Raw genomic sequence first — 13,990 nt, forward strand, 5'->3', positions numbered from 1 at the left:
ATCCATTTGCTCATCTGTAGTGATTTTCCCCATCTTTCCTGTAGCCATGATAACTTCCAGGGCTCCTCTGTCTTCCTCAGACATTCTGAGGGATAGCTTCATCATTTTCTTTACACATTGGCAAGTTTTGCCCTTTCCCCCCATACATTGAAATGATAAGAGAAAATGAAAGTGGATTGCCAGTTAGTTCACTGCTTGTTTCTGTGTTTTTCCTTTTACCATCTGGAGGGAGCAACTGGCTGACTCCATGGTGGAAACATTGGATAAAACTGTTGCTAAGGATTTGAGAGACCTGGCCAATGACTATGGAAGTGATAAAGTTTAATAACAAATGTATCCAACTTCATTTTGATTAGATTCTATTACTCTTTTTTGGTCTGCATTTGTATTTTTCAGAAAATAGCCGAATTAACTGAGAAGATCAAAGAACTTGATGACAAGGAGGGAAATGTGAAAAACCAATTAGAAAATAAAAAGAAATATGCTCAAAACCTATTAGATGATAAAAAGGTGAATGTGTTAATATTAGCATTAATGAGTTTTGTTTATTTTCAAATGCTAAACAGATGCTTGTCCTCCCTGATCTTGAATATATCTAAACCTTTCTGTAGGTGGTACAGTATTCCTTTCCCTTTCTTAAATGAACCTAATTATATCAATCTTGAGATGGAGTAAAATACAAATTCATTTTAGAGTCACTTCTATTTCTTTATTATGAGTATGAACTCATAATATTTGGGGGACTTTGAAGAAAAGAAGGTAAAAATTAGTATGAGGAAGAAAAAGTATTCAACTCTGATAGAAATAGCCTGCTGATTATACCTTTGTACAGCAGATGGCATCTTTTTGTAAATTATGGTAGATGTTTACTACTGTAGTTGTCTATATTAGCAAATGAGATATTCTGGCTATTATCATGAATACTGTGTTTATATAAATGTATTTATAATTGCAGGCCTTTGTATAAAATGTCTTATGTGTATTATTGTTGTTTTGCATTGGTTTTTATTGTGCATATTTGTAAGTGATTGAGAAATTAATGTGGCTAGCCAGTAGAGTTCACATCTGTAATTTAATCAAAACAGTGCTTTTAATCTTACTCTAGAGTCCCTAATTCTTTTTTTGAATAATAAGAATAACAACAACATTGACCAAAGACCTATGGGTAATTGGGCAAAATGGAGAATTACTGTATCACCTAATCTTAAAAGACAGTATAATGGGAAAAAATGCAATCACAAATAAATCTAAAAGTAGCCAGGAAAATTATATATCTGAACATCCTTCACCCTATCACCTTTACCCGAGAAGTGGAATTAGGCAAAATAAAAAAACTAAGCAAAATAGACAATATAAATTAAACCAGGAGATAAGAGAAAAGGAAATTTAACTAAATATAGTTTATGTCAGTATTGTTCACAATGCATACCATATATTTTTATCCTTGCAAACTATCCTTGGTTCTACCATGTCTATGGATCAGTTTGAACAAACCAAACAGCTACTTTGTTTCATATGGTGCCAAGATGATACAGTATTTTGCATTTCCTTTACAGGAAATTGCACAAACAGAGCACCAAAAACAAAAAAAAGCTTTCTTATATTGCCATGTTAACTGGGAAAATACTTCCAGAACAACGAGAAAAATCAGATCGTAAGAAATAGTTGTTCGTTTGTTTGTTTGCTTACTTACTTACTAAATTTGTATGTCATCCATCCCACTGTCAAGCAATGGATGGTGTATAAAAGCACCTGTCATAAAAGCAAAAATGCAAAACATTAAACATTAAATATTAAAATTAATCAGCACCTTGAATGGGACCTGGAAGTAAGCTAGTAATCAGTTCAGCTTGTACAACAGTGGTGTTACATGTCCACATGACTGCATTCTGTGCTAGCTGTAGCTTCCAAATATTCTTCACCCTATATAGAGCACATTGCAGTAATCCAAACACAAGAGGATCCAGGCATGAGTGACTGAGTGCAAGAACTCATGATCCAGGAAAGGGTACAACTGGTGTACAACACAAACTTATGCATAGGCTCTCCTAGTAATATCAATATCAATAATATTATTAATTTTGAAAAAAAGAGAATCCATTATTAGGAAACATCATAGTCCTCCTAATTCTATATCAAATAAGTATTTTAAAATAATTGCATTGAATGGTGAATCATATTTAGATGTAGAACCTGGGATGCATTTTCTGGTGAAAGTCATGTAGTTTATTGTTTTGTTGAATTGAGAGAGTGAGTGGCCCAAAGTCATTCAGCCAGTGACTATTGCTATGTATTTTCATTCATTTTATCTAAAATATTTTATCATTTGCTCTAATCTCTATACCTTACTTGGCTCTTTTAGATGGCATGGCAGAGTGTGATGTGGGTAGGAATTAATGCTGTTCAGGGGGAGAGGTGATAACTTCTAACTTGTAAGAGGGAATGGTATTTCCTGAAGAGCCCATTTCTCATTTCAGCATATTAGACAACTACACAGTCTTCAAGTTATGCTTTCTGGGAGGATTCTAAATAAGATGTTAGGGCTTCAGCTACAAAGAATTCTATAAGAAATGAATTATCTGGATCCATTTCAGCCAATAATCAAACCTGGGCATAGGATTGAAACAGCATGATAGATAACCATTGTCTGGAACTTGGTGGAGGGAGGTGGACTGCTCAATTAGACTTCTTGGTGATATTACTATTGACTGTATTATTCTTCTGAACCACCTTTGAGGAGTTTGGCATTTTAGACATCATGTGAAAGTGGTTCCATTCCTTCCTAAGTGGGCAATTCCAGTCATTGATAATAGAAGATTAGTGAATAAGCTTCCAATACGGAATGCCTATGAAGGTGACCCAGAAAGTACAACCATTGATTCAGTGATTAGACTAATGATAAGGGTAAGGCATATAACACCAATGCTTCAGTAACTAAATTGGTTGCCAACCCCTGTTCAAACTATATGATTGACCTTCGTGCAGCTTCAGAATCATCTCTTCCAAGTAGATGGGGTTCACCAGTGCATTCTTTCTGACAGTGAAAATCATTTCTTATATAGTCATCATGTGAAACAATAATAAAAAGCACAGGGAAGACATATTGAGCAAAGCACAAAAATGAAATTATCTTACTTGTAAAACATATTTCAAAACATAACTGATTTAAACAAGTGTACCTTTACTGAAATTGTGTTACCTAACTTGCATTACATTTTCAACTGCAGTTATGAAAATAGTTCTGTTTTGGGATAAGTAATTTAATGCATCATTGCATGTAATTGTGCTTTTAAACATTTTTTTTAATTTTCAGGAGAAATATTTCGGCATTTCAAGCCAATTTACTAAAGTCAATAAGGAAATTGTACATTTACAAAAAGAAATTGCAAAATTAAGTGCTTTAAGGAAAGGACAGGAAAACCAGGTAGAAAATATAGAAAAATCTGTAATCACGTTGAGGTAAGAATCACATTCCAAAAAATAATGCATAGTGTTAAGTTGAGAGCAATAGAATGGGAGCTTTCAAAAAATTCTCACTCTTTGAGCCCCCTGCCCTAGTCTCTTATATGGGTTCCCCAGCCCTCCAGAGGACATTCTGAGAGGAGCATAGTTTGACCCAGAGGGCAAAGAAAACTGAAAAGCTGTATGGTTCCAGTTTAAATACATACAAAAATATATGTATGAGAATGTTTTTTCCCACCAACACAAAAATAAGAGACGGGGTTCCTGATAAAAAGGAGATGGGGAAAAGACAATACTGAACATGACATAAATTGTACCTCAGAACAGATATATATCAGATAACAGTTGTAAAAGTTTTAGAAAATTCCAGTGAACACAAAAAAGACAATAAATAGTGTCATGTCATCTTTAACACAAACCAATTTATTTTGCTATACAATTTTGTGAAATATGGATGCGTGCACATACACACACATGACTTACACACATTAAACACACATCATATACACACCATTTAATAAAATTTATTAAACATAAGGAAAACAACACAATGAAGTATTACTGTGGTTCATATGTCTTCTGTGGTTCATAGTGTCCTCTCTGACATTTAACTAATGCATGATTAATATCACATATCTTTATCATCATATTACATGTGAAACCACATAATGTCTCAAGATACGATCTATGTCTATGAAATCATTTCAGCTTGTAAAAACTTCTTTGTGAAGAATTGTAAAACACAGACATCTATGAAAAGCCAAGATTTTCTTAGAATGATAACATGTGCTTTGTGAGATCAGTCTCAGTTCCATCCATTATATATTTATGCCTGACCCAAGTAGAAAAGGGATGAAGTTTGTGTTGTGACAATCTGACTCATGTTTTGTCATTTGCCCTGAGTACTGATGGTAAAAAAAACTGTTTTCAAGAACTATAATCATGGAATATTGTATAGGACAAAAACTGTTCTTTCTTCTATTCCAAAGAAGTTAGAACCCTTTTTAAAACATTCTTGTATAACTAAATTATGCTTTATATAGACTTTATGCAGGCATATAGGCACACCAACAAACAAACATATACTGTATGTAAGCATAATTGGATGAACAAGGTTTGAATCAAATAGATTACCTAATAAAAAAACCAAAAGATGGAGGCAATCCAGTCAACCAAGACATTTTCAGATGCAGATTGATGAACAGACTATGAATTGCTAGTTTCAAATATATGAAATTAAAGAAAGTAGGTTTGCCAACACATTTTAACCTAGAGGCCTTATAGACAGAATATAAGATCGGTGTAAGATACATGTTTAGTATGCTTATATTATACAAATATGAATTAGAGGATCAGGAAAGAATAATGATACCATGAAATCAAATACAACCAACAATTATGAGGAAGCTTTTCAGAAAAAGCTGAAAGAAATGTACTAATCTCAATCACAAATGTAAACAGGAAAAAAACCAAGAACAATAAAATGAGATACATTGTTTTAAGATCAGGGAAATCACAGAAAAATTTATAACTAAATTAGGAATATTCAAGAGCAATCATCTGATGGAGATTTTTTAAAAAGATTGGAAGGAGCCCTATTGTAAATTTAACAGTGGGGTTAGAAAATGGCACATTTTAGAAGGGGAATATATTTGGGAGCTGTCTTCATTAGTAAGTGAAATAGATTAGCTGATGAAGAGAAAAGCACTAAGCACAAAGGAAATGTCCACTGAAATTTTTAAAGACTCAGAAAAGGGGAAGTTACAGTATTAACAACTGCTTTAAGGAAAGGACAGGAAAGCCAGGTAGAAAATATAGAAAAATCTGTAATCACGTTGAGGTAAGAATCACATTCCAATAAATAATGCATAGTGTTAAGTTGGGAGCAATAGAATGGAATATGGAACAGGCTGTATGGCATGCAGATTGGATGAGATTGGTGCATATATTGTACCAAAAAAGGGGGGATGCAAGTAAATGTATGGATTACTGAATCATTGCAGTGATTCTCTGTGTAAGCAAAATTCTGCTTAAAATCTTGTATGAACTACAGAGTCATACATGCAGAGATAGGATGGCAAATTAATTAACAAGTTTCAGAAAAAATAAAGAATTAAAAATAATCAGGTAATATATGATCAACAAGCAAGAACTTAATTATTTTGGGATTCTAAGTCTGCTTGGCAAGATTGAGGAAACTAGGTATAACCACACATATGGATGGATGGGATCAAGAGCATTAACGAAATGTCCTTAGAAAAGCTAGTTACTCAATAGGGACAACTCAAGATGGAAAACATTTTTCGTCTACTGTAGTCACCAGAACCTGAACCTATTGCTACTAACTAGAAGTTTTAACTACTGACAATACTTCACAACTTTGTACTGCAGCTAAACTGTGTGTATGTTTTGTTAAAGATTATGGCTTCAGTCTCTTAACTTTTACTTAAAATGTCTTAAGTGGTCCCAGTTGAGATACATATGTGACTTAATTTAAATAAGGTTCGTGTGTTTTACATTATTATATAAATTTAATCTATAGATATTTTATCTATAAAATATCTTTGGAGGCGTGTGTCTGTGTGTGTCTGTGTGTGTGTCCACTTAGATTTAGCTGGGAGCTACTGAAAAGAAATGGTCCAATAAACTGTATGTGCACATTGCCCTTACACATTTATAAAACATCTCACTAGATTGCAATTACTGTTTCTGCATGAGCAGTTTGCCTAATAGTTCTGAGTAATTTTTCATACAAGTAATGATATATTTTCTCTTCCTTAAAGAGAAAAATATACCAAAATAAAGTCCAAGGAAGAAAATATTCGGAGATTAGTTGATTTTCTCCATGCCCGGCTGGATACTGTTAGAAAAAAAACGAAGACAGACAACAGAATACTGGATCAGCTACTGTGGACTAGACAAAATGATTTGAAAATTAAGAAGGTTTGTGCTATTTACATTATTATGTTTCTTTTTCTTTTTTATAAAATGAATATGTACTATAGTTAAATTGATTTCCTTTTCTGAGAAAAGTATGGCAAACAATATATGGGCATTCTGATGAACCATCTTGGAAAAAAGAACATTAACCAAAAGACACTATGTCCTTCCAATGTGGACATTTATTTGTTTTTTATTAATAGTTTCCCTATGAAAGTTCCATGTTCATGTAACATGTTTCCAACTAATGGTATATGGGAATGGCCATGGGAGATAAGGCAAAGAAATGTAACCAAGGGAACTGTTGGATAAAAGGCAGCGGAGCTCGTTAACAAGAATGTGGATGGGGCAAGAGGCTCAGAAGAGACCCTCTCTATTTTCTTAGGCTATAAAGGTGAGGGAGGCAGAACTTGCAAGTTTCTGTTAAAATAACTTTAGAATAATGTAAAACTAGCTCATCTGGTTGTGTTTCTTCTGTGGTCCACCTTATAAGCTGATACCAACAGAACTGAGAAACTGAAGGACCATTATATTTCATATGTGAAGCTCCAAGTATAAGATAATTGACACATAGGAGTTCCTATATGATGAGTTATGTAGCTGTATAATGCTGACACACAGCCATACAAAGGTACCACTGCAAGTTGATCATAGATTGAATATATGTGCAATCCCCAACATAGGACTGGAACTATAAGTACTTTTTGTTTCAGCCAGATTACTTAGTGGAGTTAATGAAGATGTAGTTGATTGTTCTAATCTTTCCCAAGTCATAAACATGCAGCCAGAGAGCCATTCCCTGATCTTAAAATATGTATTTCATTTTCCTGTTCCAGAGAGTAAGAAATATAGTCTTAAGGTTTAAGGTTTAAGGTTTATTGGGATTTATATGCCGCCCTTTTCCCTGAGGGGACTCAGGGCGGCTTACAACCACAGGGGAAGGGGGGTGCAAGGTCAGAAACAAAACAATATGTGAACAAACAAAAAGATGATAAAACACAACTTTCATTCAACAATCAAACACTCGGGCGGGTAATTGGAAGCCTATCCCCAGGCCTGCTGGGAGAGCCAGATCTTGAGGGCTGCGCGGAAGGTCTGGATAGTGGCGAGGGTACGGATCTCCATGGGGAGCTCGTTCCACAGGGTCGGGGCAGCAACAGAAAAGGCTCTCCTCCGTGTGGTCGCCAGTCGGCATTGACTGGCAGATGGGATTCGGAGGAGGCCCAGTCTGTGCGATCTGATTGGTCGATTTAGGGAGGTAATCGGCAGAAGGCGGTCTCTCAAGTACCCAGATCCACTACCATGGAGTGCTTTAAAGATGGTCATCAATATCCTGAAGCGCACCCGGAGACCAACAGGCAGCCAGTGCAGCTCGCGGAGGACAGATGTAACATGGGCGAACCGTGGTGCGCCCACTATCACTCGCGCGGCTGCATTTTGGACTAGCTGTAGTCGCCGGATGCACTTCAAGGGCAACCCCATGTAGAGCCCATTGCAGTATTCCAGTCTAGAGATCACAAGGGCTCGAGTGACTGTTGTGAGAGCCCCCCGGTCTAGGTAGGGCCGCAACTGGCGGACCAGGCGAACCTGGGCAAATGCCCCCCTGGTCACAGCTGACAACTGGTGATCAAAAGTCAGCTGTGGATCCAGGAGGACTCCTAAGTTGCGGACCCTATCTGAGGGGTATAAATTTTGACCCCCCAGCCTAAGCGTTGGTGTATTAGCCAAATTATTGGGGGGGAAGCACAACAGCCACTCGGTCTTATCCGGGTTGAGTACCAGTTTGTTAGCACTCATCCAGTTCTTAACGGCCTCCAGACCCTGGTTCATCACGTCCACCGCTTCATTGAGTTGGCACGGGGCAGATACAATTGTGTATCGTCCGCATATTGATGGTATTTTATCCCGTGCCTCCGAATGATCTCACCCAGCGGTTTCATGTATATGTTAAATAGTAGGGGGGATAGGACCGAACCCTGAGGTACCCCACATGTTAGGGGCCTCAGGGACGATCTCTGCCCCCCGACCAACACCGACTGCGACCTGTCCGAGAGGTAGGAGGAGAACCACCGCAAAACCGTGCCTCCCACTCCCACCTCCCGCAGTCGTCGCAGAAGGATACCATGGTCGATGGTATCGAAAGCCGCTGAGAGGTCAAGGAGGACCAGGATGGACGCATAGCCTCCATCTCTGGCCCTCCAGAGATCATCGGTCAATGCGACCAAAGCGGTTTCTGTGCTGTAACCAGGTCTGAAGCCGGACTGGAAGGGGTCAAGATAGCAAGCTTCCTCCAAGGCCCGTTGGAGCTGAAAGGCCACCACCTTCTCAACAACCTTCCCGATAAAGGGAAGGTTGGAGACAGGACGAAAGTTGTTTAAGATGGCTGGATCTAACGATGGCTTCTTCAGGAGGGGTCTCACCACCGCCGTTTTAAGTGCGGCGGGGAAGTGCCCCTCCCGAAGGGAGGCAGTGACAACCGCCTGGATCCAGCCATGTGTCACCTCCCTGCTGTTAGCCACCAGCCAGGAGGGACACGGGTCCAGAATACAAGTGGAGGCACTTACAGCTCGGATGGCCTTGTCCACATCCCCAGAGGCAACTTCCTGGAACTCAACCCAGAGCTGATGTGGCAAATGATCCTCCTGTGTCTCAGCTGGATCTACTGCGGTGGAGTCCAAGTCCGATCGAAACCGAGCTACTTTGTCCGCCAAGAATTGAGCATAATCCTCAGCCCTACCCTGCAAGGGGTCTCCCGCATCCCTCCTATTGAGGAGGGAGCGGGTTATCCTAAACAGGGCGGCTGGGCGCGACTCGGCGGACGCAACCAAGGCAGAAATATGTGATCTTTTTGCAGTTCTTAATGCTCGGACATAGTCCTTGGTGCAGGTAGTTAAGAGTGCTCGGTTTGCCTCGGACCTATCGGACCTCCACTGGTGCTCTAGGCGTCTCCTCCGGCGTTTCTTCTCCCGGAGTTCCTCGGTAAACCAGGGAACTCTCCGGGGTCCACTGACCCGGAGGGGCCGTAGAGGCGCAATCCGGTCGAGAGACTCCGACGCCGCCGAGTACCAGGCGGCAGCCAGAGTCTCCGCCGAACTGTGGGCGAGAGTATCAGGAATAACCCCAAGCTCCGTCTGGAACCTCAGGGGGTCCATAAGTCGCCTGGGGCGGAACCACTTGGTCGGTTCCTCCTCCCCACGGTGGGGGTTTGGCCTCCGGAAGTCAATCCTCAGTAGGCAATGGTCTGACCACGACAGGGGTATGATCTCATTACCCCTCAGACCAAGATCACACATCCACTGCTCCGAGAGAAATACGAGGTCGAGCATGTGACCCGCTGCATGGGTTGGGCCCCGGATTACTTGGGTCAAGCCCATGGCTGTCATGGAAGCCATGAACTCCTGCGCCCCATCAGAGCGTTCACCGAGCGATGGCAAGTTGAAATCCCCCAGAACTATAAGCCTGGGGAACTCAACCGCCAGCTCGGCTACTGACTCGAGGAGCGAGGGGAGGGATGCTGCAACGCAGTTGGGAGGCAGGTACGTTAGCAGCAAACCCACTTGACCCTTGAGGTCCAACTTTATCAGCAGAGACTCACACCCGACAAGCTCCGGAGCAGGGACCCTACGAGGTAACAGAGACTCCCGGATTACAATGGCCACACCGCCACCCCTTCCCTGGGCTCTCGGCTGATGAAGCACCTGAAATCCCTCTGGGCACATCTCTACAAGGGGGACTCCTCCTTCTGTGCCCAGCCAGGTTTCAGTAATACATGCCAGGTCTGCCCTCTCGTCAACAATTAAGTCCCGGACGAGGGGAGCTTTGTGGACAACAGACCTGGCATTTAGCGACAACAGCCTGAGACCAGGGTCCTGACTACTCGCGCCATCTGGTCTTGGAGTGGGACTCCCAGGGCCGGAAGGAGGGATCTCTGTAATGTAGCGAACCCTCCTTCCCCGGTAATGGCCAGCCCTGAGGTCCCCGCCGTATCTGCCTCTCCCTGTCACGACCGCTATGCTCCGACCCACTCCCATGTCCATGGTCCCCCCAACCACCCCGGTACCTCCCGCCTTCCCCAGCAGGTCCTCCGAGTCAAACATTCTCATTTATCCACACTAACAATTCCCACGTAAAAATTTAAAACATATAAAATACAAAGGTAACAATTACTAAAAGTGGGCCATTCATTCAATTCCAGTCAACTCCCATACACTCAACATTCTATTTAAAATTGCGCAGTTATAGTATATAGTGGTATGGAAACAGTGGAGGAAGCGATGGTCTGCTCCTCTCCTTTCTTATGTCCTGGGGAAATGTCCTTAGCCACCAAGTCAAAAGTACGTAATATATAAGGTGGCTGTAGACACACAAGATTGAGTGTAAAGCTCCAAAGTTCATAAACGGCAACCATATAGTCTTATCCCACTGGTGGAGGTTAGCGGGCTGTATATTCGAAAGTCTCTTTCCCAAAGATATATAAGGCCCCCAATGTAGGAGACCAGAGTTCGAGGCTGACTTGCACCGCTCTTGCAGAAGGAGGGAAAAATGCTGGTATTTTCTTATAAAGAAAGTCCTGGTTGTTTTCGTTTACAATTTTTTCTCTTGAGACTATGTTTGGCATTTAAAATGGTTCCCTTAAGCTTTTTCAGAAAATGATTGACAAATTTATTTAAGCCCTTACAGAACCATGGTATGAATTGGATGAATTTTGTGCTATCACTTTTTCTCTTACTAATCTACTTCACAAGCAAGGTTGTATTATGGTAGTGAGAATGAGTTGTGGGATACTGAGGCAAATCTGTATCTGGAAAAAAGAACATTAACCAAAAGACACTATGCCTTTTGCATTATGCTGTTGAATGGAGTTTGCATCGCATTGTGACTTTTGTCATTTGCCTCTCTTGCCTGCCCTTGCCCATGTTTACAAAGTTGTTGGGACAAGAATAAAAAGGAAAGGTGATCCTAGATCTTTATACAGATAAAATGAGAGATACCGTAACTGAAATCAAAACATTAAAGATAAAAAATATTCACCAGAGCTTTTTGGAAGATTACAGTGGAAACCGAATTCTTATCTTCCGTTCAGTTAACAGTAGCCTCCATTGTATATTTTAGATACTGGTATTTCCACAACTAAAATGTGACTTTTATTTTCTCATACTGTAGATTACTCCTTTGTATTTTATTAGTAGCATACTAAAACTACTATATTTTAGTAGCATAGAGTGCATTTGGTCAGTGGTGATTGTCTCATTGGTTGCACACTTTCTTGTGCAAGGACTGTCTATTTAGTGGCCTAGAACATCGAAGTACACTCTACAGAGGCCTGTTCTTGAAAATGTAGAAGCCACAGTTAGTGTAAAATGTGGCAGTAGGTCCACTTATTGGAATATCTTTTAGAAGCTTCACAAGACCTAAGGCAAGGGTCCCCAAACTCTTCCTAAACCTCTTCATGAAGTTTCGGATTGTTCATTGACCCCTAAAAATGTATTACATGGAAATAATTTTATAAATACTATTTTAAATAATAGTACTATGAATAATAATAATAATAATAATAATAATAATAATAATAACAACAACTCCGCCGTTGCCGGTCCCAAGCCCGGATGAGAAAGGAGGAGGGTTGGGGTCAGGTTGGCATCTGGTCCCATAAAAAAAGCCCCGCCAACCCATACAATATGGTGAAAAAAACGAATAAGAATTCCATACCGCATCGGTCATCGCGCGGGTTAACAAGGGCCGCGGCGGATGTTGGGGTCCCTGGACATCCGTCGACAAGTGGGCTACAAGTGGACCAGCCAACAAAACGACAAAAATATAGTGCAGATGAAAACCGTGCCATTATGGCCTGTTACTACAACTCAGAGCCAGAAAAAAGAGGCTATTTAAAGCGAATGTATGAATTATGGAAACAACAATATCCAGATTCAAATGTTAGTGCACAACGACTAGCAGATCAAAGGCGATTTATTATACGGAATAAAGTGTTTAGTGAAGTTGAACTAGAGGAAATTCAGGCAAATTGCAAAACCAAAAAAACAATATCACAAGCAGAAATAACTGATATTCAAGACACAACTAAAGACATTATAGTAGAACTCCCAGAAGAAGCTCTCGGGGAGGAAATAACACCACCACCACTAGAACCAGTTATCACTGAACCAACTGATGAACTAACTCAAAAACAAAAAGAATTGAAGGATAAGATCATGGAGCATTTTCTGCTTAATGAGGAAAGGAAACGTTTACCATCACTAACAACTGTGCCTAAGAAAATTTTGACCCCTATCATGAAAATGGTTAATGCAGTGTTTTCAACAATTGAATCGGGATCCATTTTGGAAACGAACCAGTTAATGTACAGCGCAGCTGTAATAGTCACTAATGAATTAGGCATTAAAATCAAAGTACCTAGTCACACAACAGAAAAAGCATCAAAGCCAAAGTGGAAAATCCGATTAGAACAAAAAGTCAAAAAATTAAGGGCAGATGCTAGTAACTTAAAGAACATGCATGAGCAACGGCTTAAAAACAACAAAACCACAGATCGGCTAATCAGAAGATATAGATTGGATACAAGAAACATCAATGAAGCTGTAGAGATTGTAAAACAGAGGATAACAGCAACGGCTAGAAAAATTGAAAGATATGAGGCACGAATCATCCAATATAAACAAAATCAGCAATTTCGATTAAACCAATGGCGTTTTTATCAAAGTCTTAATGTGAATGGTGACACCAAAAGTGAAAAACCAGAAAAGCAGGCCACAGTTGAATTCTGGAAAGAATTGTGGGAAAATGCAAAGGACTACAATAAGGAAGCAAAGTGGATACATGACTTTGAGAAAAGCATTGGCAACAAACAAATGTAAGTATTAGAAATAACAACTGAGATGGTCAAAAATCGAGTAAAAAAGGTAAAGAATTGGACATCACCTGGAAAGGACCAATTACATGGTTTCTGGCTCAAATATCTGACCAGTTTACATGCAATATTGGCCAGGCAACTGAATGAAATTTTACAAAAGGGCCAAATTGATGAATGGTTGACACCTGGAAAAACATACTTGATTCAGAAAGATGCAACTAAAGGAACAACACCTGAAAACTACAGACCAATAACATGCTTGCCAACAACCTTCAAATTACTCACAGGCATTATTGCAGATAACATGATGGATTATTTGGAAACAAACAACATCTTGCCAGTAGAGCAAAAAGGCAACAAAAGAAGGAGCAGTGGCACAAAAGATCAGCTTCTAATTGATAAAATGATATTAGAAAATTGTAAGAACAGAAAAACGAACTTGAATATGGTCTGGATTGATTACAAAAAGGCATTTGACTCACTGCCACATAGTTGGATCATAAAATGCTTAGAAACAACTGGCATTAGCAAAAATATTACATCCTTTACTGAAAAGGCGATGAAACAATGGAGAACTGAGTTGGCAGTAGGGAATGAGATCTACGGAATGGTTAATATCAAGCGAGGAATTTTCCAGGGTGATTCACTTTCACCTCTCCTCTTCATCATCGCAATGATCCCACTATCACTTTAAAAAAATGAAATTAGGCTACCAAACAG

The 13,990-nt window shown here is 39.8% G+C and overlaps 1 protein-coding gene across 12 annotated transcripts in view; it reads left to right on the forward strand.

Moving 5' to 3' along the window:
• Positions 1–13,990, forward strand: part of CCDC178 (coiled-coil domain containing 178) — a 148,515-nt gene that overhangs the window by 41,674 nt on the left and 92,851 nt on the right. For all 12 annotated transcript variants that reach the window (XM_087707114.1, XM_087707112.1, XM_087707113.1 and 9 more), the window contains 3 exons: positions 397–510; positions 3,314–3,459; positions 6,246–6,405. In XM_087707114.1, the coding sequence (XP_087563240.1) occupies positions 397–510; positions 3,314–3,459; positions 6,246–6,405 (420 nt within the window). The remainder of the gene's footprint in view (positions 1–396; positions 511–3,313; positions 3,460–6,245; positions 6,406–13,990) is intronic.

The sequence above is a fragment of the Thamnophis sirtalis genome, unplaced genomic scaffold (assembly GCF_051295495.1).
Source record: "Thamnophis sirtalis isolate CommonGarterSnake01/CBP01778 unplaced genomic scaffold, rThaSir2_p1.2 scaffold_2, whole genome shotgun sequence".
Classification (NCBI taxonomy): domain Eukaryota; kingdom Metazoa; phylum Chordata; class Lepidosauria; order Squamata; family Natricidae; genus Thamnophis; species Thamnophis sirtalis.